The 27,498-nt window shown below is 45.2% G+C and overlaps 1 protein-coding gene across 1 annotated transcript in view; it reads left to right on the forward strand.

Moving 5' to 3' along the window:
- Positions 1–1,078: 1,078 nt before the first annotated feature.
- The window catches only part of LOC125433331 (complement factor H-like), a 28,934-nt gene continuing 2,514 nt past the window's right edge, over positions 1,079–27,498 (forward strand). Inside the window, exons 1-10 of the mRNA XM_048497835.1 lie at positions 1,079–1,151; positions 4,701–4,910; positions 5,535–5,690; positions 7,461–7,631; positions 8,475–8,651; positions 13,233–13,409; positions 15,468–15,644; positions 18,229–18,405; positions 23,873–24,055; positions 25,394–25,590. Coding sequence (XP_048353792.1) covers positions 1,079–1,151; positions 4,701–4,910; positions 5,535–5,690; positions 7,461–7,631; positions 8,475–8,651; positions 13,233–13,409; positions 15,468–15,644; positions 18,229–18,405; positions 23,873–24,055; positions 25,394–25,590 — 1,698 coding nt within the window. The remainder of the gene's footprint in view (positions 1,152–4,700; positions 4,911–5,534; positions 5,691–7,460; positions 7,632–8,474; positions 8,652–13,232; positions 13,410–15,467; positions 15,645–18,228; positions 18,406–23,872; positions 24,056–25,393; positions 25,591–27,498) is intronic.

Raw genomic sequence — 27,498 nt, forward strand, 5'->3', positions numbered from 1 at the left:
CCCCCCCCACCCCCCCCCCCCCCCACCCCCCCCCCCCCCCACCCCCCCCCCCCCCCACCCCCCCCCCCCCCCACCCCCCCCCCCCCCCACCCCCCCCCCCCCCCACCCCCCCCCCCCCCCACCCCCCCCCCCCCCCACCCCCCCCCCCCCCCACCCCCCCCCCCCCCCACCCCCCCCCCCCCCCACCCCCCCCCCCCCCCACCCCCCCCCCCCCCCACCCCCCCCCCCCCCCACCCCCCCCCCCCCCCACCCCCCCCCCCCCCCACCCCCCCCCCCCCCCACCCCCCCCCCCCCCCACCCCCCCCCCCCCCCACCCCCCCCCCCCCCCACCCCCCCCCCCCCCCACCCCCCCCCCCCCCCACCCCCCCCCCCCCCCACCCCCCCCCCCCCCCACCCCCCCCCCCCCCCACCCCCCCCCCCCCCCACCCCCCCCCCCCCCCACCCCCCCCCCCCCCCACCCCCCCCCCCCCCCACCCCCCCCCCCCCCCACCCCCCCCCCCCCCCACCCCCCCCCCCCCCCACCCCCCCCCCCCCCCACCCCCCCCCCCCCCCACCCCCCCCCCCCCCCACCCCCCCCCCCCCCCACCCCCCCCCCCCCCCACCCCCCCCCCCCCCCACCCCCCCCCCCCCCCACCCCCCCCCCCCCCCACCCCCCCCCCCCCCCACCCCCCCCCCCCCCCACCCCCCCCCCCCCCCACCCCCCCCCCCCCCCACCCCCCCCCCCCCCCACCCCCCCCCCCCCCCACCCCCCCCCCCCCCCACCCCCCCCCCCCCCCACCCCCCCCCCCCCCCACCCCCCCCCCCCCCCACCCCCCCCCCCCCCCACCCCCCCCCCCCCCCACCCCCCCCCCCCCCCACCCCCCCCCCCCCCCACCCCCCCCCCCCCCCACCCCCCCCCCCCCCCACCCCCCCCCCCCCCCACCCCCCCCCCCCCCCACCCCCCCCCCCCCCCACCCCCCCCCCCCCCCACCCCCCCCCCCAAGGATATAACATTTGAAATAGTGTACAACTTAAGGAATAACTTAAAATGGGGGTGTACTGTCACCCACATGATCAAACCCTTCTGACTGTACTTGACATGGAGAAGAAAATAAGGAAGATGACAAGAGCAGATAATATTATGATACTGGGAGACTTCAACTACCCTCACAGTGACTGGGTAAATATGTACTGAAGTCATGTTTTAGAAATTAGATTTCTAGACCTCATAAATGACTGTGCACTGGAACAGTTGGTCACAGAACCAATGAGAGGGGTAGCAATCTTGGGCTTTGATCAGAGTGGAGCTCAAGACCTGGTGAGAGAGGTAGAAACAGTGGCCACAATGTTATTAAACTCAGCATCCATGTCAATGGAGAGTTACTCCTTAAGTCAAAAACTGTAACATTTGATTTCAAAAGAGGGAACTTTACAAAAATGAGGGAAAACACAAGAGAATCAAATCCAGAGGATACTCAACTACAATTTAAAACCACACTAACTGAAGCACAGATAGGATGCATTCCCCAGGTTAGGAAAGACACTGTCACATATCAAAAAGAATACCTGCATGGTTAACATCACAAGTTAAGGAAGCTATAAAATGTAAAGAGGCTTCTTTTAAAAAGTGGAAGGTGTGCCCCAATAAATTGAACAAAAGAGTCAACAAGTGCTTGCAAATGTAAGTCAATACTTTGGCATGTGAAAAGAAAATCTGAGGACCAGGTTGCTAAAACCATCAAGACAAACAATAAACATTTATTTAAATATACCAAGAGAAGGAAACCAGCCAGAGAAGCAGCTGGAACTGGAAAAGGGACAGAAGAGTGCCTATGAAGAAATTCTGGGACTTTTCAGTTTAGAAAACAAGATGACAAGGTAGGGACATGATAGAAGTTATAAAATTATGATTGGGATGGAAAGAGTTGATAAATAGAACTTTTTCTCCCTCTCCCAAAATACTAGAACTTGAGAGCATTCAAAAAAGCTGATGAGTAGTAGATTCTGCAGATTTAAGATAAACAAGTAGATCGATACATAGTGAGTCACGAAAATGTGTAATTTGCTGCCAGAGTATTTAGTGATGGCCACAGGCATAGGCAGCTTTAAGCTTTAGACAGATTTGTGGAGGATAGGTCTATCAGTGGCTACTAACCATGGTGACAAAAGGGAACCTCCATGTTCAGAGACAGTCAACTTCTGAATCCCAGGGCTAGGTGGCAACATTAGGGAAAGTCTATGAAATTAATGTGCTACGTCCAAAACAATATAAGATTCACAAACACGCGTGGCACATAGGCGCTGGCCCAAGCAATTTATATTACCTGTTAGTTTCTTGTAAAGTATGCCAAATTGTTGGCTATTAGACTTATCAAACTATTATATCTCCATAACACATATATATCTCCACTTTAAATCCAATTCATGCAACAATTTATTACAAGACAACCTTCTCTCAAGTCCATAATCATGTATTTGTTAAACCAACAATGTCCATAATCTTGTAAATATTATTGCATCAATGTCTACAGTCATGCAGCAATTTGTGGATTGGATCTAGACTGACTTAAGCCTCCAGAAAAAGGAACTGCGTGTGTGAGTGTGAGTTGTGTACAATGTGATCTCTGAAGTGCTTTTTTTTCAACCTGAGAAAGGTATTTCCTAAAGTAACTTTTCTGACGGTTCCCCCGCTTTGGGAATAAACATGAACCCTCTTTTCCAGTCCACCAAATCATTCCTGTTGCTTGCTGAATTAAAACACACACACACGAGGGGTTTTCTCACCAATTCACACACACTCCACTGCCTTGCTGAACCCAAACCTTTAACTCCACCCCCTCACATACAGCTATCCTCCAATCATCACACACAAAAGTCAACCTTCTCACCTCCCCCCACCCCTATCCCTCTTTCTTACTCTGGAGGTCTGCATTTTTAATCACCTCATACAAAAACCCAGATTACATCACAAAATCCAAATACACACAAAGCTCCAAATTAAATCACAGAAATGGAATGCACAGAATATTTATGTAGCCAAACACAACAATCATCTCCTTTTTAACCTCTCTGGTTAGAAAGAATTATAGACATGGTTGTGAGTCTTTCCGGATTTAGGGATAGTTTTTGTGCATAGTAATGCTTCATATCCAAATCCTCCATGTCTAATTAATGGATCCCCAGTCCCTTGGAGCTAGCCAACACCCTTGGGGTTATGGCACAGGTCAAAAAAGATTGGAGACTCCTTGGGTATGATTTAAAATGTTACAGTTGTCCTCTTCAGCAGGCAGCTCTTCCCAAAAATATTGCTAACTTGCCTCCTTGCTAGGGCTGCCAGCTCCAGGTTGGGGGACAGGAGGGAACTCAGTGGGGTACAATGCCACAGAATCCATCCCCAAAAGCTGCCATTTTTATCCAGGGGGACTGATCTCTGTAATCTGGAGGTCAGTTGTAATGGCAGACCACCATCTTGAGGTTGGCATTGAGGCATTTGTTTTAAAACATGATTCCTAACAGGAATATTTAAAGTTTAAAGGTCTTTAAAGGGATCTTTAAAGTTTAAAGGGAGCCCAAAGTGCCTAGCCACCTTGAATTCTCTTTTTAAAGTTTCCCTAATGTTTTGTGAAAGAATCCCACCCCCACTCCAAGAGAATCCTCAGCTGGGCATAACAGCAAGCCCTATTTAAGTCTATGGTGGGAAAAACAATTATTTTTTCCCACCATAAAACTTTCTGAAGATAAGGGGGGGTTCTTGGGTTCAAACTCCTCCCATTACATGTCCGGCTTGCTTGAAAAAATGCATGGAATGGAACATCCGGAAAGCCCTTAGTCACCAAACCCACCCCATAAAAAATCTATACCTGTCAGATGTTTAAGGTGTTAGAGATCCATAGAACTCAGAGTTAACAAGTTTCAACAGAATTGCAAGGAAACAGAGTTCAGTTAGAGGATACTGGGAGAACTCAGAAGAAGAAGCAAGCAGCGCAGACTACCTTAGAAGCAGTTAAAGAAAAGCTGGTCTCTGAAAGTTCTTCAAACCATCTCTAAATGTTTCCAGCATTGCAAGCATTCTTTATTAGTCATTGGATGACTCAGATTCTCTGATCTGACCTGGTTCTATTGTAGCCAATGGGGAATTTCTGGGGGTGAAGGCAGGGCACACATTTTCAAGGTAGAGGCACCACACTTTCAGGGTGGCTTCAGGAGCCCCTCCTGATGATACCACCCAGGTTTGGTGAAGTTTGGTTCAGGGGGTGCAATTTTATGGATTTTACAGAGATTTTATGGAGATTTTATGGATTTTATGGAGATGTGGGCTACTCCTCAAAGGAGTAACCCCCATCTCCTATTAGCTCCCATTGGAAAAAATGGGTGATGGACCCTTTGGGGGACCATAAAATTCACCAAATCTGGGTGGTATCATTAGGAGAATCTTCTGAAGATACCCTGAAATTCTGGTGCTGCTAGCTTAACAAATGTGCTCCCTACAGGCCAAAACCCCCCCCAAAACACTAAAAAACACAAAAAAATGCAAACGAACCTGAATTTTTTTGGTATATCCAAATATATTCAGGTATACTGAATCAGGAATTCAAAATTTTACAGCTCGATCAAGTTGAATCCAAATTTTACAGAATTTTTTCGGTATTGCTCAAGCTTAGTTGAAACTAATGTTCTGCTCCTATAAGAATTGATTGGCAGAAAAATCTGGGTCTAATCAGTTTCATTTGTGTTTTTGTGTTTTTCTATAGCAGAGGCAAAAACCTGTCGCCGACCTAATAATATTCTCAATGGATTTATAGCCAACAGAGGCACAGGTCCATATTTCCATGGTGCTTCAGTGAGATATGAATGTGCTGAAGGTTTTGCAGTTGTTGGGACCAATCCAGCCAAGTGTCTCCATGGGAAGTGGGACTTACCTTCATGTGCCGGTAAGCCATAGCACTAGAAACAACCCAGCAAAATTACATGTTTTGGGGATCTATCATTACACTAGCATAGAAAGAGATAAAGCAGAAATGCCTCATCTTGATTCACATCTTATTTCTGCTGTGAACGTACTACTGGAGGCCCTTTCCCCACTTACCCTTTTCCGAGGGTTGCTGCGCGCAATTCCCAGCGCGCGGCATCCCTGGCGCGCACCCGGGCATCCCCACGACCCCGCGCTCTGCGCGGGGTTATCAAAAGACGCCCTTTGAAAGAGCGCCAGGAATGCCTCGCGCTGAGGGGCGTGACAGCAGCAGCTTCGGGGCGGCTGCACTGTCGCCGCCCCTCTCAGTGGGGAGTGCCGAGGGACCCCGCGCTACTCTCCTCGAGTAGCGCGGGGCTTAAGGTAAGTGGGGAAAGGGCCGGAGTCATGAGGAAATGGGGTCATTTTTCCTGCTGTAAAGCATGAAGAATAGCCAGGAGTGTTGTGAAATATGTGATGGAGTTCAAAAATAAAACATTCTATATGAATATATGCAACAAAAACACTTTTTTTTCAAATTTCTTAATTCCTTTCAATTGTTATTTGCTAAAAACCAGCCTTACTTAAAAACTGTTTGAATTGTTAGATGGTTGTGCACGTCCAAAGCTACCTAAGAATACAAACCCTGCCCCTCTGAAAAAACGCTATAACAACAATGAAGTTGTAACCTACAGCTGTGGTTCCAGCCAGCATAGATCAAAATGTGTTAATGGAAACTGGTCACCCAAGCCAGATTGCAGAGGTAAAGTCTTGCATGCTCTATACAAGTTGTTACTTTCTTAAACTAGGGTGGATTCCTCACAGCATAAATATAACATCTTTAGGAAATTATAAAAAGTGTTTAGGGGAAGAACTTCACACAACTCTCTTCCCCAAAATGAGTTCAACCCGTTATATTAATCTCAACCTGAGTTTTTCAAAAATCACAAAACTTGTCAGAACATGTGACAAAAACTACCGATCTTTTCCCCCAAACCCTGGTTGAAGACATTTCCTGCCTGCTGAGTGAACACAAAGCATGCACAAATATGCACATATTGCAGTTTCTTTAATTGTGATGTTAGGATTCTCCCATGCTGTGGGAACACAAAATGCCCAAATGGATATTTTTATAACATCCTAAAAACATTATATTTATGCTGTGCAGAATCCACATGAGAAGCAAATGACGGGAAGAACAGATCAGTACTGCCTTCTGCGTAGCTTTTGTGAATGGGCAGCAGTTCTGTTATAAAGACCTCTTACAGCTGCGAACTTAGCAATCCTTACCTTGGCTGCTTGTGTGATGCTATGCCACATGGACAGATGGGTCACAAGGTCAATAGGAAAAAGAAAATAATGAGGAAGGAGAGGGAGATCTGGAAGGCTTAATGACAAATTTAAGTTTTCTTCTGCATGAAACACAGTCTGCATGAAACACAACCTGATGCTCCTAAAGGCTGTGTGCTTAGATATAGCTAACTATGCAAATAGCATATAAACTAGATCTGTGTTAACTGATGTAATATGCCAGCATTTTGTGTTGTGGAGGATAAATTCAGAAGTGGGTTTGACTTCAAAAAGTTTGAGAGCACCACAGGCTTCATTGAGTTTTATGGGGACTGGTCAAGCAGCAAGGGGACCTCATTAGGACATTCCTCTGGCTCAGACATTGTGCGGCACTGGACAGCAGACGCTTAGCGGCAACGGGGACATCCAGGGCGGCTTGTCCCAGCTGCTGCCATTACTGTCACGTGTCAGGGGCGTTTCACGAATGGGGTGGCAGGGGACTCACAGGTAGCTCATGTCCCGGGTGCAGTTCCCCCTCCTTTCATCACCACTTGACAGAGTGGGGTGATGGGTCCATATCAGGGATGCCAGCCTCCTGGTGGGACCTGGAGATCACCTTGGAATTATAGCTCATCTCCAGACTGTTCGTTCCCCTGGAGAAAATGGATGCTTTGGAGGATGGACTGTATGGCATTTTATCTCACTGAAGTCTCTGATCTCTCCAGGCCCATCACCAAATTCCCCAACCTGGATCTGGCAACCACAGCAGCAGTGGCATACTGGAGGAACCAAGTTTGATTCCCCACTCTGCCTCCTGAGCTGTGGAGGCTTATCTGGGGTCTTCAGATTAGCCTGTACACCCCAACACACCCAGCTGGGTGACCTTGGGCTAGTTACAGTTCTTCTGAGCTCTCTCAGCCCCACCTACCTCACAGGGTGTTTGTTGTCAGGGGGGAGGGAAAAGGAGTTTGTAAACCCCATTGAGTCTCCTACAGGAGAGAAAGGGGGGATATTAATCCAACTCTTCTCCATCATTCCACTCACCCAGGGGGGCTGGCAACTCTAGTCTATATGTAGCAACCAAAGCAATTAACCTGTCTCAATTTTGAATTTATCAAAGGGGAATGAATGGCTTAAGACATTTGAAAAAATCTGTGATAAGGGATTTTTTAAAATTCTAATATTCTAAGCTGCTTTGTGTTATTTTGACTAATTTCTAATGGGAATATATTTTTTGTTTAAGAACTCTGCCCGCCTCCACCTCAGCCTCCAAATGCCATTGAAATAATTGAAGTGAAAAATTATGAAAATGGAGAAAAGGTACGATTTACATGTAAGGAACATTTCATGCTTGAAGGGCCAGAAGAAATAGTGTGTGAAGATGGAAAGTGGAAAACCCCACCACGCTGTATTGGTGTGTATTTTGCCTTCATTTCGAGAAGTTAAATGTTAGAGAAAAGGATAAACTATAGGGACAGGGACTTGACAATACAAATATGTTCTGTCACATGCTATACATATTAATTAGAAGTAAGTTCCATTTATTTAATAAAACTTAAGTCAATGTAATAGAATTTTAGTCATCTTCTGGGGAAATTATGTCATAATTATGTAATAATGAATAATAATGTAATTATGTATTTCATTATGTATTTCATTATGTAATAATGAAATATGTAATATTTCCTGAAATGCCCTACTTAACATTATTGTTGCCTGTGTTTGATGAAGATTGGGTCAGAGGGTCCCATTTTATGCCCCCTAATGGAGGAAAAGTGGGCCTAATAAAATTGGAACCCCTGTCTCCTGACCTAATTTTTACCAAACTTGGGGGTTCATGTAAGAAGAGTCACCAGCAGCTGTGCTGCAAATTTGGTATCTCTACCTCAAAAAAACACCCCCAAGAGTCCAGCAAAGACTACCCCAAAGAGTGCAATCAAAAAGAATTTAGACCCAAGAATTGAGCTGAGACAAATTTCTCAGCCATTCTGGCAATGGTGTGAAAATGTGTGTGTGTGTGTGTGTGTGTGTGTGTGTGTGTGTGTGTGTGTGTGTGTGTGTGTGTGTGTGTGTACACACACCCAAGCTGATCTCAAAAAGGCACTATAATCTTTTACTAAGGAATTGTAATAGCTCATCCCGGATCTTTCTACTTTTTGATGAGCCGGGGAAATATTATATATATAAAACACAATGAAAGCATTTTTATGCTATTTACGTTAAGTTTATAACAATAGGTATTATATATTCTTTCTAGACGCGAGCTGTGGAAATCCCCCTCCAATTGTCAATGGTGGTGCAGTGAATGGTACTCAGGGAAAGTATCTACCTGGAACAAAAGTAGAATATCATTGCGATGAAGGTTTTGGCATTAGCGGAATAAGTTTTTCAACATGCAGAAATAGGAGCTGGACCCCAATACCAAATTGCCAAGGTAACATTGTGTGTTTTCGTTAAAAAGTGTAGGGACTCACTGGGGTAAGCCTCGTGTTTTTCAAAGCATGCAAGGGAAGTTTGACAGGAAGAACTCCAGTGAGTTTACATGAATCTGACAAGCCAAAGAACTCTAGAAAAGATCACTCTTATTCTCACCAACTAAATAATACTGAACAATAAGGATGTGCACTAGCACCAAAATCAGGAAAGATAATTTAGAAAATCTGGAATTTCTAAATATCTGGGACACCGTTAAAGTCAATAAGAATAGCCAATTCCTACTTTAAAAGACACAGAGACAGGCAAACTGCTTTTGATAAAGTTTCCCTCAGCCCTCTGACCCTTTCCCAATGTCTATGCCAACCTCAGAGACAGAGGATGTGACAAATGCACGCAGGAACAGGTAATGGTGCCAGGCATTAGTAAATGACTACAGTATGGGCATGAACCCTGAACAGTGCAAATGCCACCAGAGCAGCATTGGGCACGGCACAGTGGAGCACCGAACAGCTGGTTGTGTGTGGGGGGGGCAAATATTCTGGGCAGCATTGGCAGAAAAACAATGGTGAATGGATGAGAAAAGCCAACAGCACTGGACCACAGAAAAAGTCCACAGCACAGTTGAGTGAACACAATCCTGCTGTAGCTGTTGGAACAAGGGAAGGGCCAGCAGGAGGAAGCACCATATGGCCGTACAGGAAGCATGGCATTCCCTGTACCATGGACTGGAGTGTGCCATGCTATCTTTCTCACAGGGCATATCAAGGAAGTCCAGACATGTTTCCACAGCCTTCCCCCATATGCCAAATCATGCCTGCATTTCAAACAGCTGGCAGACTCTCTCCCCCTCCAAAAAAAAAGACTGGATGCTGCTACACAGAACACAGTTCTAAAAAATGAAAATATCACACACAGAGACAAAACCCATTATCTAAACCAAAGCTAAATCTATTTGCATCTTATCTACCTTAGCATAATGCCTGATATACTCCAAAAGGTGTCTAAATAGTATAAATTTCCATATTAATCTACACTAATATACACTAAGGGGTGGAGAGGGAGTCAAATATAGAAGGGGAGAAAGTGAAGACTGGGCCAGGGGATTGCAGGAGAATTATGTAAGCAGCTATGCTTGTCATTCAGTTGGAAATGGCCAATGTGGAAGTCCCTTCTGATGTCTGTGCCAGCTTTAAGATTTCATAAGCACCAGCAGACATCGTGACAGGATTTCCTCTTAACCCATCCCTTGGAAAGACCATGGTAATACCAGTCAAGGGACACTGACCTCTCTGTCTCCAGTATCCTTGATGCCAGGTTTTTGGAGGAATGTTTCAGTTCCTTTTCTTAAGAAGTCAGACCAAGCTTTCTGAAGAATAGGTTTCACACCCCTCTTGTTGCAAAAAGCCTAACTTACTTTCTATAGGAGTTAGACTCCAAATATTAAGAAATATTTTGAATATCCAGGCAGGGACGTAGGTATAGATTTTTTATGGGGGGGGGGGTTCGGGGGTGGGCCAACACCCCCACCCGCCCCTAGGGCATGGCCACACCTCCCCAAGCCCCGCCCCTGGCCTAGCGCTTATAAAAGCAGCTCTCCAAGGTCAGGGATGGCAGACTCCCCTGCCCTAGTGGTTAAGAGCAGGTGCATTCTAATCTGGAGGAACCGGATTTGATTCCCTGCTCTGCCACTTGAGCTGTGGAGGCTTATCTGGGGAATTCAAATTAGCCTGTGCACTCCCACACACACCAGCTGGGTGACCTTGGGCTAGTCACAGCTTTTCGGAGCTCTCTCAGCCCCACCCACCTCGCAGGGTGTTTGTTGTGAGGGAGCAGGGGCAAGGAGATTGTAAGCCCCTTTGAGTCTCCTTCAGGAGATAAAGGGGGGATATAAATCCAAACTCTTCTTCTTCTTCTAAACTGAGGACCTCAGATTCTCCCTTTAAATCCATGCCGAAGGGCGTGGATTTAAAAGGAGAATCTGGGGAAATTTGGGGGATGCCTGCTGTCTGGGTGCAATTGTTAAGCTAGAATCACCAAACTTTCAGGGTATCTTTAGGAGTCTCTCCTAATGATACCACCCAGGTTTGGTGAAGTTTGGTTCAGGGGTCCAAAGTTATGGACCCTCAAAGGTGTAGCCCCCATCTCCTATTAGCTCCCATTGGAAACAATGGGGGATGGGGGCATCCCCTTTGGGAGTCCATAGCTTTGGACTCCCTGGACCAAAATTCACAAAACCTGGGTGGTGTCAATAAAAGACTCTCCTGATAGTACATTCCAGGTTTGGTGAAGGTTGATTCAGGATGTCCAAAGTTATGGACCCTCAAATGTGTAGCCCCATCTTCTATTAGCTCCCATTGAAAACAATGGAGGATGGGGCACTCCCTGTGGGAGTCCATAGCTTTGGGCCCCCTGGACCAAACTTCATACAACCAGGGTGGTATCAATAAGCGACTCTTCTGATAGTACATTCCAGGTTTGGTGAAGTTTGGTTCAGGATGTCCAAAGTTATGGACCCTCAAAGGTGTAGCCCCCATCTTCTATTAGCTCCCATTGGAAACAATGGGGGACGGGGCACCCCCTTTGGGAGTCCATAACTTTGGACCCCCTGAACCAAACCTCACCAAACCCAGGTGGTATCATCAGGAGAGTCCCCCAAACAATCCCTGAAAGTTTGGTCCTGCTAGCCCAAACAATGCGCCCCCTGCAGGCCAAAATCCAAAAAAGCACTAAAATGTTTTTAAAACCCACAAACGGAGGGGCGGAGCTTCGGACATGAATGGGGGGGTTTCCAAACCGAGGAAACCCCCCCCCCCTTACCTACGTCCGTGTATCCAGGACTGGAACATTCAGATTCTGAATTATCTTTAGTTATTCTGAACATAGCATAATTTGGTTCTTTCAAATATTTCCACATCTGAACTGCACATCTCTGCTACAGAAGTACTGCAAAGTGAAGTGCTCTTCTAATCCTCAACTTCTGTGAAGATCTTTCAAATTGAGGTGCATTGCTGTGTTAGTTGAATGTTCCAGGAAAGTCATTGGTCTTAACCTTGTTTTTTGGGAGAGAGCCAGCAGGAGGCAGACTCTAATATGGAGAACCAGGTTTGATTCCACACTCCTCCACATGGGTTGCAAACCTGATTTATTTCCCCACTCCTGCACATGAAGCCTGCTGGGTGACCTTGGGCTAGTCACAGTTGTCTCAGAACTCTGGCCGTTCCGCCACCGTTATCGTTGCGAGGTTGGGTTACGGCGCATGACGCTGACTCAACCCCTGGGACCGCTGCACTGAACGGTCCCAGAACTACCGGGACGGCAACGGCGCCAGCAGCTGCCGCCATTAAAGCCCAGGCTACCTACTCTTCTCGCGACTGTTCAGGCGTCAGCTGAGGCCAATAGGGGATTATCAGTTCCCGCTCCGCGCGAACCGCCCGGGCCAGAGGCAGGGGGGGCATGTCCCCGAGGCTCCTCGCAACCACGCCCGGACAGTTACGCCCAGAGAAGGTATGTCAATCGGCACAGGGGAGGGATGGCTTAGCTCAGCCATTGGTTGCTCGCGACGGTAGTGCCGCTGGAAGTCAGCTGCTTGGATTTTCTGTAAACCTCGCCGGGAAGCTGTAGGAAGAATGGCAGCTTCGAAGAAGCTGCACTTCCATCATGGTCAGGTAGCCCTGGGGACGGCGCTTTTTACCCATCCCAAGGGCAATTCGTATTATGGAACCCTGCAAGGAAGGGGCCTCTCTCTCAGCACCGTCTAGCTCACATGGTGTATGTTGTGGGGAGAGGAAGGGGAGGTGTTTGTAAGCCACTTTGAAACTCCTTATGGTTGAGAAAAGCAGGGTATAAATCCAAACACTTCTTCTCTCTTCTCTTTAAAAAATTTTCAGATATTCCTCAGTCAGAAATTCAGTTAGGGGAGGATTCTTAATGAAGCCATCAGAACAATCTCCTCCTTTACTGATTTTCCACAACAATGCACAAACACAGGAAAATGTGAAAATTCATGTCAGTCAGTAGCTAAGGCCCCTTCCACACACGCAAAATAATGCATTTTCAAACCGCTTTCACAACTGTTTGCAAGTGGATTTTGCCATTCTGCACAGCTTCAAAGAGCACTGAAAGCAGTTTGAAAGTGCCTTATTCTGCATGTGCGGAATGAGCCCATGTCTTAAAAGGCATAGCCTGTTCTAACTAAATGAATCCCAGAGTTTTTTTGCAATTCAGAGGGGTTCCATGAAAAAAGGGGGGTTCCTCCACAAGCAAGTCAAAATGGAAAGTCTTCCTTGAGTGATGAAAGTGGGAAAACCATCGGAGTAGGATGTTCCATCCAATAATTTTCTGAAGGTTTGAGTATTGCTCCTGACAGGTATCTGAAACAAGAAAGCCATTTATTTTCTTTCTCCTGTGTACTTTACTGCATACCTGCTATCCTGGAATCAGCTATTGAATCCTCCCATACTACTTCCTTTACCTCACATTAGAATCTCATTCTATTTACAGGCTCAATATTAGATACATAATTTTGTTCACTCTCTTCAGCTGGTTTGGACATAGTTATTCTCATTTTATATCTTACCAGAAAACCCATGTGACTCTCCCCCACAAATCTTTGATGCGTCACTTCATGAGCTAGAGAAAAAAAGCTATCATCCCGGAGAAACAGTGCATTATATGTGCCATCCCGGATTTGTTGCTACTGGGCCCCTCAATGTGACATGCAGAAAAGGAGAATGGACGGAACCTCCTAACTGTGAAGGTACAATGTTTGTTTTGCTTGGGCAATATTCTCCAAACGGCTATTGAAAGAGAGCAGTGATATAGCTGGGGCTTAACAGCAGGAGGACTAGAGGATGGCCTTGTGGGGTTTCTCTTGGTTGGAGTTTAGATTCAAATAGTTCACTGTTTGTGGTGGACAACAGACTGGGACCTCATCAAGAAACTTCAACTGACATAGAGCTCATTGCTAAAGCACAATCTTTGCATGTAAATGGTCACATTTCACATGACCAGTTCCTGCCATGCCCTGTTAAAACTTCTCAAGTAAAATGGGTTCTGCGAAGGTCCTCTGCACTGAAGACTGACTGTAAATAAAACGTAATAATTTGCTTAGAGGGACTGATGATTTGCCACTACATGCTGGCAGGGGCTGATGGGATTTGTAGTCCATGAACAACTGGAGAGCCACAGGTTGCAGACCCCTGACATAGCCATTTGCCCGAGACGTCTTTAGGATGTTTTATTTAAGCTCAACCCAGGGCTTTTTGTAAACACTAAACTAGCAATCTTTTCCCCCAAGATGGATTGAAAACATTTCCTGTTTGCTGTGCATAGATAAGGAAATGTTTTATTTTTCCCCTCTGAGTTTAAGGTTCTCGCTTTTGGATTTTCCACAGCTCACGCTCCCCATTTTCTGCTGCCCCAGGGATCCTCTGTGCTGCCTACCATTTGCTGAAAGGTTTCCCAGGGCTGTTTCTGCTGCTTGCATCACAGCTGACTGCTATTTCAGCTTATAAAGTACATGAATAAACTTGGTTTTCCTTGCCAATGACATGCATGTGTTGTTTTTTCCAAGTTTTTTGTGTTCAGTGATGTGCCTTCAAAGCTATGAAGACACAATATGAGATTTCATATCAGTTGAATCCCCACTTGAAATTTGCATGCAGATCAAAACCTGTTCATTGTGAAACTGTGTCCTCTTCATCAGAGTTTCTCCCTCCCCACCGCAGCGAGCACACAGCAGGTGCACCTGGTTGCAGAACTCTTAGCAATCCCCACTACCAGGCGAGCTCGCTTCGCCGGTCTCCCCTGATTGGCTGGTGTGCCTTGATGGGGCGGGACCTTTTCCCACTGTGGAAATGTACATTGTAGGGGCGTGATAAAAAAACACCATGTAAAAGTTTAACATTTAACTGTGCAGACAATTAATCATTACCTATGTAAACCATTAACGATTCAAAGTTACACATTTGACTGTTTAACGTTTGCATCCCCTTCTTATGACCGATTGCAAAAGCGGAAATGAAACAAAGGAAAGGCTGCACGCGCATCACAGAGCTGATTGGTTGCCCAAGTTCTGCGTCACACTTCAGGGCGGGAAATGAGTCAGGGTTTCAACCTTCATCCCTCCCCTCAGATCAGCTCTGAACCGTGTTAATGGGGTCTATGCCACTTGCAACCAGGTCCTGCCAGAATGGGGAGAACGAGCGCCAGAAACGGAATCTGCCATGCAAGCAATGGGGAGGTCAGCCCTCAAACCTGGTTAGTTTGTGTTCTGAAACCTGGCTAAGACGGTAGTGGGGATTCTTCATACCTTCAAAGGCATGTCATTGAAAATAAAAAACTTGGAAAAAACAACACGTGTGTCATCAACAGGCAAAACTAAGTGTGTTCATGTTCTTTACATGCTGAAATAGCAGCTAGTTGCAATGCAAGCAATGGAACAGCCCTGAGAAACCTTTCAGAAAATGGTGGGTAGCACAGAGGTGGCAGAAAATGGAGGGGGAAAGACCATGGCAACACTTTATTTTTCCACACTATCCGAACAAAAAAAAGCAGAAAAGATTCTTTTAAAAATGTCTTCAAGATGTTTTATTTGGTCTGTGCAGAAAGGACTATTGATTCCTTTCAACCTGCTTTACTGGTTTTCTCAGTCCACTATTGGTAACCCAGCTGTAATTAATAATGAGACAGAGGAGAGGAAATAATTTTTAACTTCCAGTGACAAAGTATATCAGATTGAGTGCTTGGACAATGTTACATTTCCATTTTTCCACTATAACACGAATTAACAACAAAATATAATTTCCCTATTAAGATGCAGCCTGCGGAGATCCACCTACAGTTACCTATGCTGATATTATAAGTGGCAGAAGAGACATTTACAGGCCAGACCACCAAGTGCAGTATCGATGCCGTAAAGGATTTGAAATATCTGGATCAGACAATGTGACATGTGGAATTAGGGTATGGTCAGAGCCACCCACATGTAAAGGTAAGTGCTGAATGTGAGCATGGAAAATGCAATGTTGCATGAAATTACAACTAGTAGACCAATGTTTTCTGAACTTTTTCTTTTAAAAATGTTTGGAATTAAAAGTCGAAGCACATTTTACTTAGAGGAAATCCTTCTGCAGTTGGCCTGTGTGTGCTAATGCGTGCCTGCACAGAAGACACTGGATGCACAATTATAGTTTTTTTAGAGCAACCTGTTTTAATATTTTATCCTATGAGTGTTCACTTTATTCAAGAGCTTTTGATGAGGAACTTTGGCAGAAAAATTCTGAACAGTTTTAAAAGTAAGAGTGTGTCATGTCTTTTTACCTTTAGTCACATATGCTTTAATGATTCTAAGATACTCCATGCCAGGGCATTACAGCAGGTGGAACTGATGTTAGTCAGCTTCCACCCCAGATTCTCAAACAGATGCACTGCCACACAGGGCTCCAAAGTTCATTTAGCTCTATGAAGGGCTTTCCAGCAGAGGGATTGGGGGGCTGGTATTTTCTGCCTCCCCAACCAAACCGAAAGCCCTCTGGAGCTAGTGGCACAGTATCGGTACCATCCCCGGCTGCCTTGGGCTGTGAATTGGGCTATTAAACATAACACATCAATTCAAATTACGGTATCAAAGGCCTTCTCTGCATTCAAAAAAATCAAAGCAACTTGTTTTTCACTCTGTCTCGCCAAGTATTCCAAAATATCCAGAGCCATTCTAACATGGTCATTTAACTGTCTTTTAGGTAGAAATCTACCTAAATTCCTTCTTGTGATACTATTTTTAGTCTGTCAGCTAAAATTGTTGTGAATAATTTATAGTTTTGTCATTGGATGATTTACTGAATACATGATTTATTGATTTATTGAATACGTTATTCAATAATGGTATTGAACTATAATTTTTTGTTCAAGTTAAGTCTTGCCCTTCTGTAGGTATCAATGTAATATTGGCCTCTTTTCACGAATCTGGCATTTTTCCTCTTTGTAAAATAGAATTTTGTAAAGGTTGTAAAATTTCATCTTCAAAATATGTAGAATTCAAACCAAATATGTCATCTTCTGGACCCATACTTTCCTGTTTAATTTTCTATAATCTCCACCAGTTCTCCGTTATATCTACCTCTGTTTTTCTGCAGTCTTCGAAAGGTTATGTTTACCAAGCAATACCCTCTATTTTTGTCAGTTTTACAATAGTTGTAAAATATTTTTGAATCAACACATTGTCTGATTGAATATTGTCTCCTTGTATTTTCTTGTATTGTCTCCTTCTTGGCCAGAAAAGCACGTTTGGGGAGGCTGCCTCCCCACCTTTTTTACTGGTGTCTGATAGTCCAGTAGATCAGTCCTTTGCTCCATATATATTTCAGTAGATCAGTCCTGCAGTGTTAAAACACACACACACACACACACACACACACACACAAAAGCCCTACTGATCCTTTGCACATGGTGGCCAAGAGAGCAGGGGGGGAAATGCTATGGCGTGAGCTGGGGAAGCCAGGAGGAAACAACAAAACCTAGATAAAGAATTATGCTTCCTGCTTAGCTGTTTTGGTTGATGGGGAAAAGAAAAGCAACAGAAAAGGTCACATTTTGCCATCATTTGGAAATGACATCTTCTCTGCTCTGCCCTATGATGGCTTCAGAAAGGGCAAAAAACAATGCATAAAGGAAAGGCTATGGTAAAGGAAAAATAAACTGCCTGCAAGGCAAAATGCAAGTGCATAAATGGCCAGAATCTCCTCTTAAGAGCTTCTGCATTAGGATGTTGTGGGTTTTCCAGATTGTATGGTCATGTTCCAGTAGTATTTTCTCCTGATGTTTTGCCTGCATCTGTGGCTGGCATCTTCAGGAGGATCTGGTACTTCCACCAGAACCTGTGAAGATGCCAGCCAGAGATGCAGGCAAAACATCAGGAGAAAATACTACTGGAACTTGGCCAGGGGCATACCGCTGATGGGGACATGGGACAACTCATGTCCCCGGGTGCACATAGACCTGGGCGCTGGCACCAGCTCTGGGCAGTGGATATGGACACCGATGTCAGCTCTAAACAATAGACTTAGATGCTGGCGCAAGTTCCAGGCAGTAGACCTGGATGCCAGCGCAGGCTCCAGGCAATAGATCTGGATGCTAGCATGAGCACCAGGCAGTAGGCCTTCCAGGGGGGGAGGCGGAAAATTCAGATCTTTGTCTCTGGGCTCCATTTTTCCTAGATATGCCTCTGAACGTGGCCATATCACCCAGAAAGCCCACAGCATCCTAGTGATTCCAGCCGTGAAAGCCTTCGACAATAGCTTCTGTATTGTTTCTCATTTTTAACTCTAAGACTTTTACAACAGTTCTTCGAAATCTTCCTATACTGAGAAAATTAAATTCTGGTGCGACTTTGCTCAAATCACAAAGCTGTGCAATTTGCTTCTCTCTTTCTCTTACCTTTTCCAGATCCTTTATCATTAGGCTTTTCTCACATTGGATGGCAACATTCACAAATTTCCCCCAGGAACTTGGAAATGTTTATACATTGTTGTTTTAAAAACCTTGCAAGTATGTGTAACTGTTTATATCTCTTGTTGCAGATGTCACATGTCCTCCCCCAAGTGAGATTGACCATGGTGAAATTACTGGGCAACTAAAGGAAAGGTACATGCCTTATGACACAGTACATTATCGGTGTGAAACAGGCTGGAATCTTTCTGGACCACTGGAAGTAACATGCTTGAAAAAGAAATGGACAAAACTACCAAGATGCGTAGGTAATTTGATGCACATATTTTATAATCTTCTAAAAGTGGATATATGCTTCGAACTGTGACACTTTGGACATTCCAGCATGCCCTTCTAAGAAGCAGCTGTCTCTTTTTTTTTTTTAGCAGCTAAGCTTCATGCCTTCCTAATTTTCAACTCACCCAAGCTGAACATAGGAGATCAGTCATGTATTGCATGCCCTCCACTAGGTTTGCTAAAAAATTTCCCCTTTCCATAAAGATAATAGGAATTGTGTTTATAGAATACTGAAATACAAAGGATTTCATTAATGTGTATATAAATATGTCTCTGTTTGACATAAAATTTAATTGAGAATTTAAATAATGGATAACACATGCGTGGCAAACCCTTGGTGGGCCATAATATGTGCTTGAATTGCTCTTGTGTTTTGGCTTCGCAGTAGGTGATTGGTTAACAGGCCAGGGCTAGTGTAGCCCTGTATGGTCTGCTCTCTTTCTCTCTGTCTCTCTGCTTTATCAATGTATGTTTGTTTCATCTATTTATGTAATTATATTTTTAGACTGCCCTCTTCGAGTAGGCTCAAGGCGGTGTATATCATAATTCAATCTACATTTTAAAACATAAAACAATAATTTAATCTACAATTTAAAACAATCAGTATGGCTGACATTTCCTTCCCGCCCAACCCCATCCATGGGGGCCTGGATGACATGAGGGTCTGATGGCTTTCATCCCAGCTGGCCAAAAGCCTGACAGAACAGGGTCTGTTTTACAGGCCTATGCGGAAACTTTAAAGGTCCCGCAGGGCCCTGGTCTCCCTTTAGGGAGCCTGTTCCATCAGGTAGTGCCCGTGAAACTGTGAAAGCCCTGGACCTGCGTAGAGGCGACCAGCCAGATCTGTTTTGGGCCTGTGGGATTTCCAGCAGACACTCCTCCGAGGAGCGGAGGGACCTAACAGGAGCAGTATGGGAAGATGTGGTCCCTCAAATATACGCAGGCCCAATGCCGCTAATGGCCTTAAAGGTCAAAACCATTACTTTGAAGATGGTCTGGAACTCGATTGGCAGCCAATGTAAGATGATATAGGACCGGAGTGATAAAGCGGTCCTGGCACGATGTTCCCCATCAGTAATCTGGCTGCCGCGATGTTACACAAGTTTCAGTTTCTAACGACCATCGACAAAGGCAGGCCAACATAGAGCGTGGTTACAATAATCTAATCTGGAGGCTCAACCCAGGGTTTGCATGGAAGTCACAGTGGCCAGGTCAGAATAGAGATAGATACAAAGGCCAGTTGCCGTGCTTGCCGCGAAATGGGTGAAAGCTACCTGGAGCCATTTGAGCCGAGCCCTGACCCACCTCCAACAATAGTGTGGAGTCCAAGGTGGATACGCCATTGCTCTTACGACAGATGAGGAGGGCTGGTTGTAAGGCGCAAGCCATCTAGCATGATAACGGGCAAAAGTCCACCAATCTCTCCTCCCATCCCAGCCACAGGACTACTCTGGACTTCATAGGATTTTAATTTCAGCCAACTTCTGCTTCCTCCAACCAACCCGCCACAGCCTCTAAACAATGCTGGAGAGCTCCAGGGGCCGCAATAGCCCTCCGCCATCAAGGAACACAAGCTGGAGTGTCATCCAGTGTACTGAGTGGCACCTGCGGCCCAAAACTCCAGACCACACTTCTGCCAGGGCACATGGCAGATATTGAAAACGCATCGGGGAGAGGGATTGCCCCCTGCAGCACCCCACATCTCAATGGGGTAGTGCGCCTGGAGTTCTCACCCCCTGATGTCACCTTGCAGTCCTTGGCCTCGGAGAAATCGAGGCCAGCCAATTTCAAGGCCTGACCCGCGAGACTCTACTGATATCACGATGAGGGGGTGGACCAAAAGGTCATGATCTACCACATCAAACGCTGTGGTGAGGTCTAACAAACACCAGCAGCACAGACGACCTCTATCCAAGAGATGCGGCGAGAAGTTCATCCACGCATGGCAAATGGCAACACCGTCTTTGGTTCCGTGGCCAGTCTGCGCGGAAACTGGACTGAAAGGGGATTCAACACGCGTGCGTTTCATCCAGAAATCCACTGGAACTGATCCACCACCGCTGCGCTTCAATTACTTACCCAGAAAAAAGGGTAGATTAGAGAGCACAGGCGACAGTGGCTGGATCCTCAGGATCTAACAGCAGTCTTTTTAGGAGCGGGCAGACCACTACCTCTTTAAGCCACCCTGGGAAAGCTCCTTGCTTAAGGGAGCTGTTGATAATTTCCAACAGGTGGCTCCGAAGCACCTCCCTGCTGGCTTTCACCAGCCAGGAAGGGCATGGGTCAAAAGGACATGTGGTAGATCGTACAGCTGCCAGCATCCCGTCCACATCCGATGGGTCAAGTTGGCTTAAATGGTCAAACTTAGAACCCAAAGGTCCTAAGCTAGCTTCTGCAACACAGGAAGCAAAATATACCCTCTTCATCACCTTCACAGCACTCTCGTAGGATCTCATAAATGTCCGATATGAGTGTCTTGACCCCTTATCAAGGGTCCGCCACCACACCCGCTCTAGCCATCTCAGCTCCTGCTTCATCCATCACAGCTCCTTAGTATACCAAGGAGCCGGTCTGTTGCGGGGGCAGAGAGGGTGCACTGGCGCAACAGTCTCAATGGCTTCAAAGAGCCTGGCATCCCAGCCCTCTACCAGCTCATTGAGGGTGCCTTCAGTGGGTGGGGTCTCCCGCAGAGCTTTCTGGAACAGCTCCGGGTCCATTTGTCTCCACAGGCAGGCTAAAATATGCCAGTTTAAGTGTATAATGCAAGAATGCATACTTAGGATCTCATAACAGTTAAAGCTTAACTAATAATTTGTTTTATCTTGTGAACTTGAGTGTGTAATGTTAAGAATCTAAAAAGTACCTTTTTGAATCAAAGTTACTCTAGTTCAGAATGTTTTCCAAGACCCTCAGCAACCAGCAGTTAATAGTCAATACACTAGAAACACACAAGAAAAAAATCCAACCTTTTGTGCTTTCTGTGTTTAACTAGACACAGGTGCTAACTCTGATGTGCAAATGACATTTTGAAAACTGACAGACATACAAAAAAAGTTGATAATAAACAGATGTGCCAGAGTTAGAGATTCAGTCAGTGAGGCCATGCCAAATCAGATGCTGATCATAGTTAATCATGCTTAAGTTTCTAAGGGCTCAATCCACAAGGAAGGGAGAGAGAATGTGCTGTGGAGGCAGTGTGACCCCAGTGCTGGCGTAAATGTACTTGTTCAAATGCAACAGACATTTATGCTAGCAGTGGGGCACTTGCACCTGGCCATCAAGGAACCCATACAGACAGCAGGAGACAGATGATTGCAAGACCTCCAGGACCTCCACAACCACCACATGGAACATTCTCATTGCCAGGAATTGCAGGGACAGTAAGATTCTCTGAAGCACAGGAATGGTGCACCTGTCCCTGGAGGTGATGGTTGACCTCCTCACAAAGGCCCTGTATGGCAGCCCTGTCTGTTCAGAATCAGGGCAGGCAGGCTCTATAGCCAATTTCCCCCATCCAAAGAGGATTGTTGTGTCCCACCATTTTGGTAACCGGCTCAGATGAACAGCGCAGTGGAAGGGTGGCATGCAAGGGAAGGGGAGGGAGGGAGGGGAGGGAGAAGTGGCGTGCAAGGGAGGGAAGTGAGGGAATGAAGGATGCTGATCCTTTTTAGGTAGCAATGGGCCTGTTGCCTACTTCTCCATGGGGGCATCCTACAAGTAGATCTGCAGGGAAGACCATCATGTGTATTGTCATACCCGCATAGAGCTTGGTGTATGTGGCACTGTGGTCCTCAGTGGAGAGTGACCCTTCATAGCTGATCCCCTAAAGATTGGCCTCCTCTGCCCCCTCAGACTCACACCCCCTGTCCTTCCACACTGGTTCCAACTCTACCATGGACTGTTTCTTGCAGGACAGTATTGCCGGCTGAGAGACATCTGCTAGCCTTGCCAGTTAAGGCTGCTCACCAGGCAGTGGGGATCTGGGCAGAGCCCCTATCTACCCACAAACTGGATCTCCCCCTGAAGAGATCAGCTTCTGAGCTGTCTCTGCCATTTCCCCCACCCTAGAGTGGAGCCAATGAAGGCCCGGCCATGAACAACCCCAACAGTTCAACTGCTGCATCTACTGTCATGATGGCAGGAAGGTGCTGGGCTCAAAGTCTTGACGATGGCCACCTTGTTATGGAACCTCTCACTGTTGCACATGGGGCTCCAACTTCCTTGGCATTCAACCCTTAATATCATTGAGCACTTTCAGATCCTTGTCCCAGCTGAGCTTACTGATGAGCATACTGGATTATGGGAACACTGTCAACATTTACCTTGATTTCAGTAAAGTTTTTACAGGGTTCTACATGATGTTTTGATAAGTAACCTGGAGCACTCCAAACTAGATTCTAGGATAGTTAGATGGATAAGGAACTATTTGGAGAATCACATTCAAAGAACAGTTGTCAATGATCTTTAATCGAATTGGAGGGAGGTGCCCAGTTGGATGCCACAATTTGGGGCCTGGTATTTTTCAATGTTTTTATAAATGATCTAGATGAGGTGGTGGAAGGACATTAAATCTGCAGATGACACCAGATTGGGAGGAGTAGAATGGATCTAGGAAGATAGAATTCAACATGATTTGAACATACTGGAAAAGTGGGCAGATATGAACAAGATACAAGGAAAAATGCAGAGTTCTGTATCTTGGTAACAAAAATGAGAAGTACACATGCTGGGTGATGGATGCACTTCTGGGTAATACTGTGTGTGAACAGCTTTTAGGAGTACAGCAGGTGGATTGTAACGGAATACGAGCAATTAATGTGATGCAGTGGAAAAAAGGCTATTGTGGTCTTGGGGTTATCGCGCAATAATAAGCAAATCACAAGATGTTATAGTGTCACTGTTCACCACATTGGTCAGGCTGCACTTCAAGTACTGTCTGGAGGCCTCACTATTAAAAGGATGTCGACAAAATAGAGTGGGTATAGAGGAGCATGACGAGGATCATCAGAGACCTGGAGACCAAGCCATACAAGGAAAGGCTGAAGCCCCTGAGAATATTTAATCTGGAAAATCAGAGGTTAAGCAGGGAAATTATTTTTCTCTTTAAGTATTTGAAATGCTTAGATGAAGGCAGGGAGATGTTCCTACTGGCAACAGCAGGTAGGACTCGCTTCCCTCCACCCTCCCACACTACTGCCATTTCCTAAGCCCCAAGGCGGGGCAGGGGAGAACTGAACAATTTCTCTATTTTTTTAACCTGAATATTTTCATTAATAGCCAAATAAAACTGATGGCTATAGCTTTATTCAGCTTTACTGAAAATTTCCAAGTTAAAAAACCCACACCCAGAATTTACCAACAGTTTTTATCAGTACTCATGCCTGGTGTATGGCATAACCATACTATAGTATCAACTCATTCTCTGATTTATCATTACAGATGCTGCCGGGAACTGTGGTCGACCTCCTGCTATTCAAAATGGAGATATCCTTGACACCATTAGGGCATTCTATCCACGGGGCACAAGATTACAATACAAATGCCAAAACCTGTATAGAATGAATGGATCTTCTGAAGTACGTTGTGAAAACGGTCTTTGGACAGAACCTCCAACATGCATAGGTAGTTTGCTATTATATGCTTGATACTTTGAGGCTGAAGTATCATGTGTTTCTTGTCAGTTTATGTGGTGGTCTGCTTTGTTACAGCCTTAACAGGGGAAGGGGATTTGGGAGAAGGATTCTTCACCAGCTGCTAAGAGTGTAACAGCACACGTTTAGAATTTTAAGTAGCACAGGGGAATAAAAACAACTCACTTTGGCTGCGAGAGGTTTGGCTGTGGGGATCTTTTGGACTATATCTACGGGGAAGGAATTCTAGCAAAGGATATTCCACAGAGAAGCACAGAGTCCAAATTGAGTTTAAACATTTGATATGAATTTGGTTCAAAAATACATACACACAGTAAGGCACAAGAGCACATACATTCAAGTTTCCTAGTATATAAGCAGGTTTGAAAGATAGATTTGGAGGATAGAGAATGGGGGTTTTTGCAGGGTAATACGTTACCTAATGATTCTTAGAGGTAGATGAAGTAGAAGGCAGGGATTCCACGCCAGCATAGAAACCCAATGAAGGACGAATTCGTGTCTCAACACCAACAAGACCAAGAGAGGAACATGTGGCAATGAGCCATGTGCTCCAGGTGAACTGAATTTTTATAGGGTAGATCGTTCCTTGGCGGGAAAAGGAACCAATCAGAGCAGGTTTTACTTCTGCAGCATCTGTGCTGGATTTGGGGTGCTGACTTCGATGAGTCAGCTCACCTTTCACTAACCCCGTGACAATAGGGCCAAATTACATTATCAAGCTGAATGAGGGAGGGCTGCAATGCTCCCATGCAGATTAACCCTGTAGGGTCACTGCCCGAGACTCAATTGAATTTTTGGCTGAGACCTTTAGACTTGGGAGAGGTAAAGGCTTTTAGGAGAACCATTACAAAAGGAGGGGAAATGCAGAGCAGTAAGTATTTGCTGCTGACCTGTGTTTCCAATGCAAACTAAAGAATACAGTATCTGCTGGCGACTTTCCATATCCTTTGTCTTTAACAGTTTCTATAGCTAGGTGTGGTAATCAAGCATGCTAGTGACTCAAATGAGACCTCCAGCTTACCAGGAGTAACTCATTGTCTTAATTCTGTTTTTGTTAAAGTAGTTTTGACCTTTAGCTTGTGGTCAAGTGATCATGCGGCTACCTACACCCAGAGGAGTGCTTTTTGGCAACTGGCTTTTGCCAATATTATTTTAAAGCAAGAAAAGTAAATAAATATTAATATTAATATCACAGCAGGGTTACAGCTTGTTGCATCCAGCTTTTCATATCCGTCAACATCTCAATGGAACTTTCCTGGGTCAAACTAATCTCAAAAAGAAACAAGTCTCGTTTTTGTTCTTTTTCCAGAGGCTTGTACAGTGAGTGAAGAAGATATGGCACGTAACCATATACAATTGAAGTGGAGAAGTGATGCAAAATTATATTCAGAATCTGGAGATATGATGGAATTTACGTGTAACTGGGGCTATAGAAAGGATCCACTTTCCCCACCCTTCAGAGTACAATGCATAGAAGGCAGGGTGGTATATCCAAGATGTATTCATGTAAGTATGTTGATTGAATTCTCAGACTGATGTAACAATTCTTCAGTCTTTACTGGCCTGACTATCCCCAGAATACCAATCTGCAACACTTTTTATTTAATTTCTAACTTACGTAGCTATTCTATTAATATACTACTTCTGTGCCAATGCATTCAAGGCATTTAAAATAGCAGAATGAAAAAAATAAAGTATTAGGATTCTTGTCAGCCAGTGGTTGCCATTCTGGGCTTTTCTGCTCCTGCTTTCTTCTTTGAGGACAAATCCTATTTTGTACTGTATATTTTTATCTTGTTTCTCCCGTTTTTATCCATCTTCGGTTTTTTCTTCTCCCCTTCTCTTCTTGCTTACTTCCTCATGTTTTTCCTTCTAAATTCTACAGGAAAACAACAAAATAGTAATAGTTAGATACCTGTTAAGGCATGGTGTGGAAGAAAGGCGCTTATATGTTCTGCTTTTCGCTGCCACCAAAATATAAATTAAAGCCCACAAAAACTGATTTTTAAACAGTCACCACCCGGACTGGGGAACACAGACACACAGATAAAAATAATAATGACTGGAACGGTTTTAAAAGGTGAAGTAAAACTGAAAACTTTATTTGCTGGCTTTACAGAGGCTTCTCAGATAAACTGGAGAGGTTGTAAGCGTATTGGTTTCAGAGAGAGTTTGATTAAGCTTAGCAGTTTCAGAGTAAGTTTGTTCTTAAGCTTAATGGTTTCAGGCACTTTACTTCAGTTACACAATTGACACTCGCAGGTGTCACTACACTCCAGTTTTACGTCATAAAAAGATGTTTTTCAAAAGATGTTACTGTGGAGGTTTCACCCTCCCTTTTAAAAATAAAAGATTTCAGTCCGCTGTTCCTCCTCACAAAAATAAAACACCCAGTCTACGCCCAGTGGGATTCAGGCACAACAGCCTCCCTCTCCCACACTCCCAAAATCTGGCTTCTCTGCCACAGGGACTGGGCCTCCCAAGACTGTTGTTCACTTTGAGGACCGACTTTTGGACTGTTAAGAGGTTTCCCTCAAAAATAAAACAAAACACCTGAGGGCGGACACACGCCTCCAAACTCAGGGTTGTAGGTGACTGAATAGCCTCCTCCGCTATTCCTACACCACAGCAGTGAGAGATCTAGCCGGATTCTCCTCACTCTGTCACCAAAAAGTACCCGAAGGCACATACGCTCAGTCAGAGCCAAAAAGTCCAAAGACTTAAAAAGAAGAACCCTTCAGCATTCTCGCTGACAGTATTTATAGTATGCGCGTTTTTTTCTCTGGCCAATCAGGGCTGGCCAGGGCTTAACTCTTTCAGGGGCGGGTCCACCCTGTAATCTGAATGCAGGATAAATGCATTCGTCACACATGGCATATCCACCTGTGGGTCCCAGGCCACAAAATTAACCTTACAAATAGATAAATGTATGTTATTTCCTCACTGATGATTTTTAGTAGCTCTTCGGGTCACAAATAACAACTGTTTAGTGAAATTCTCCAGAGTTACCATTCTGAGACCACTGAAGTCACTAAGCTTAGAATGGTGAATCTCTGTTTAGTATTAAAGGTTTTTTCTTCTTTTATCGAAAGAAAGTTGACTTTGTGATTTACTGGTACTGTTAGAACTACAGCTTGAAATGTTAAGAGTTTCTATATGGAAATTTCTGTATGGAAACACATCTAGAAATCTCATCAGACCTCCTCAGTGTCAATATTTGCAGGATTCCTAAATTTTGGTATGCTACATATTTTTTAAGTGATAATGGATCTCTGCATAGTGGGATGAGATGTTTCCGATAAGTTTGATATAATTATATGATTATACTTTGATATAATTATACTTTCATATAATTATATGATTGATTAAAAATCCCAAGATGCAAACATCATTTTATAGTACTTGTATGTTAAT

Source organism: Sphaerodactylus townsendi, linkage group LG05 (genome assembly GCF_021028975.2).
Source record: "Sphaerodactylus townsendi isolate TG3544 linkage group LG05, MPM_Stown_v2.3, whole genome shotgun sequence".
NCBI classification, from domain to species: domain Eukaryota; kingdom Metazoa; phylum Chordata; class Lepidosauria; order Squamata; family Sphaerodactylidae; genus Sphaerodactylus; species Sphaerodactylus townsendi.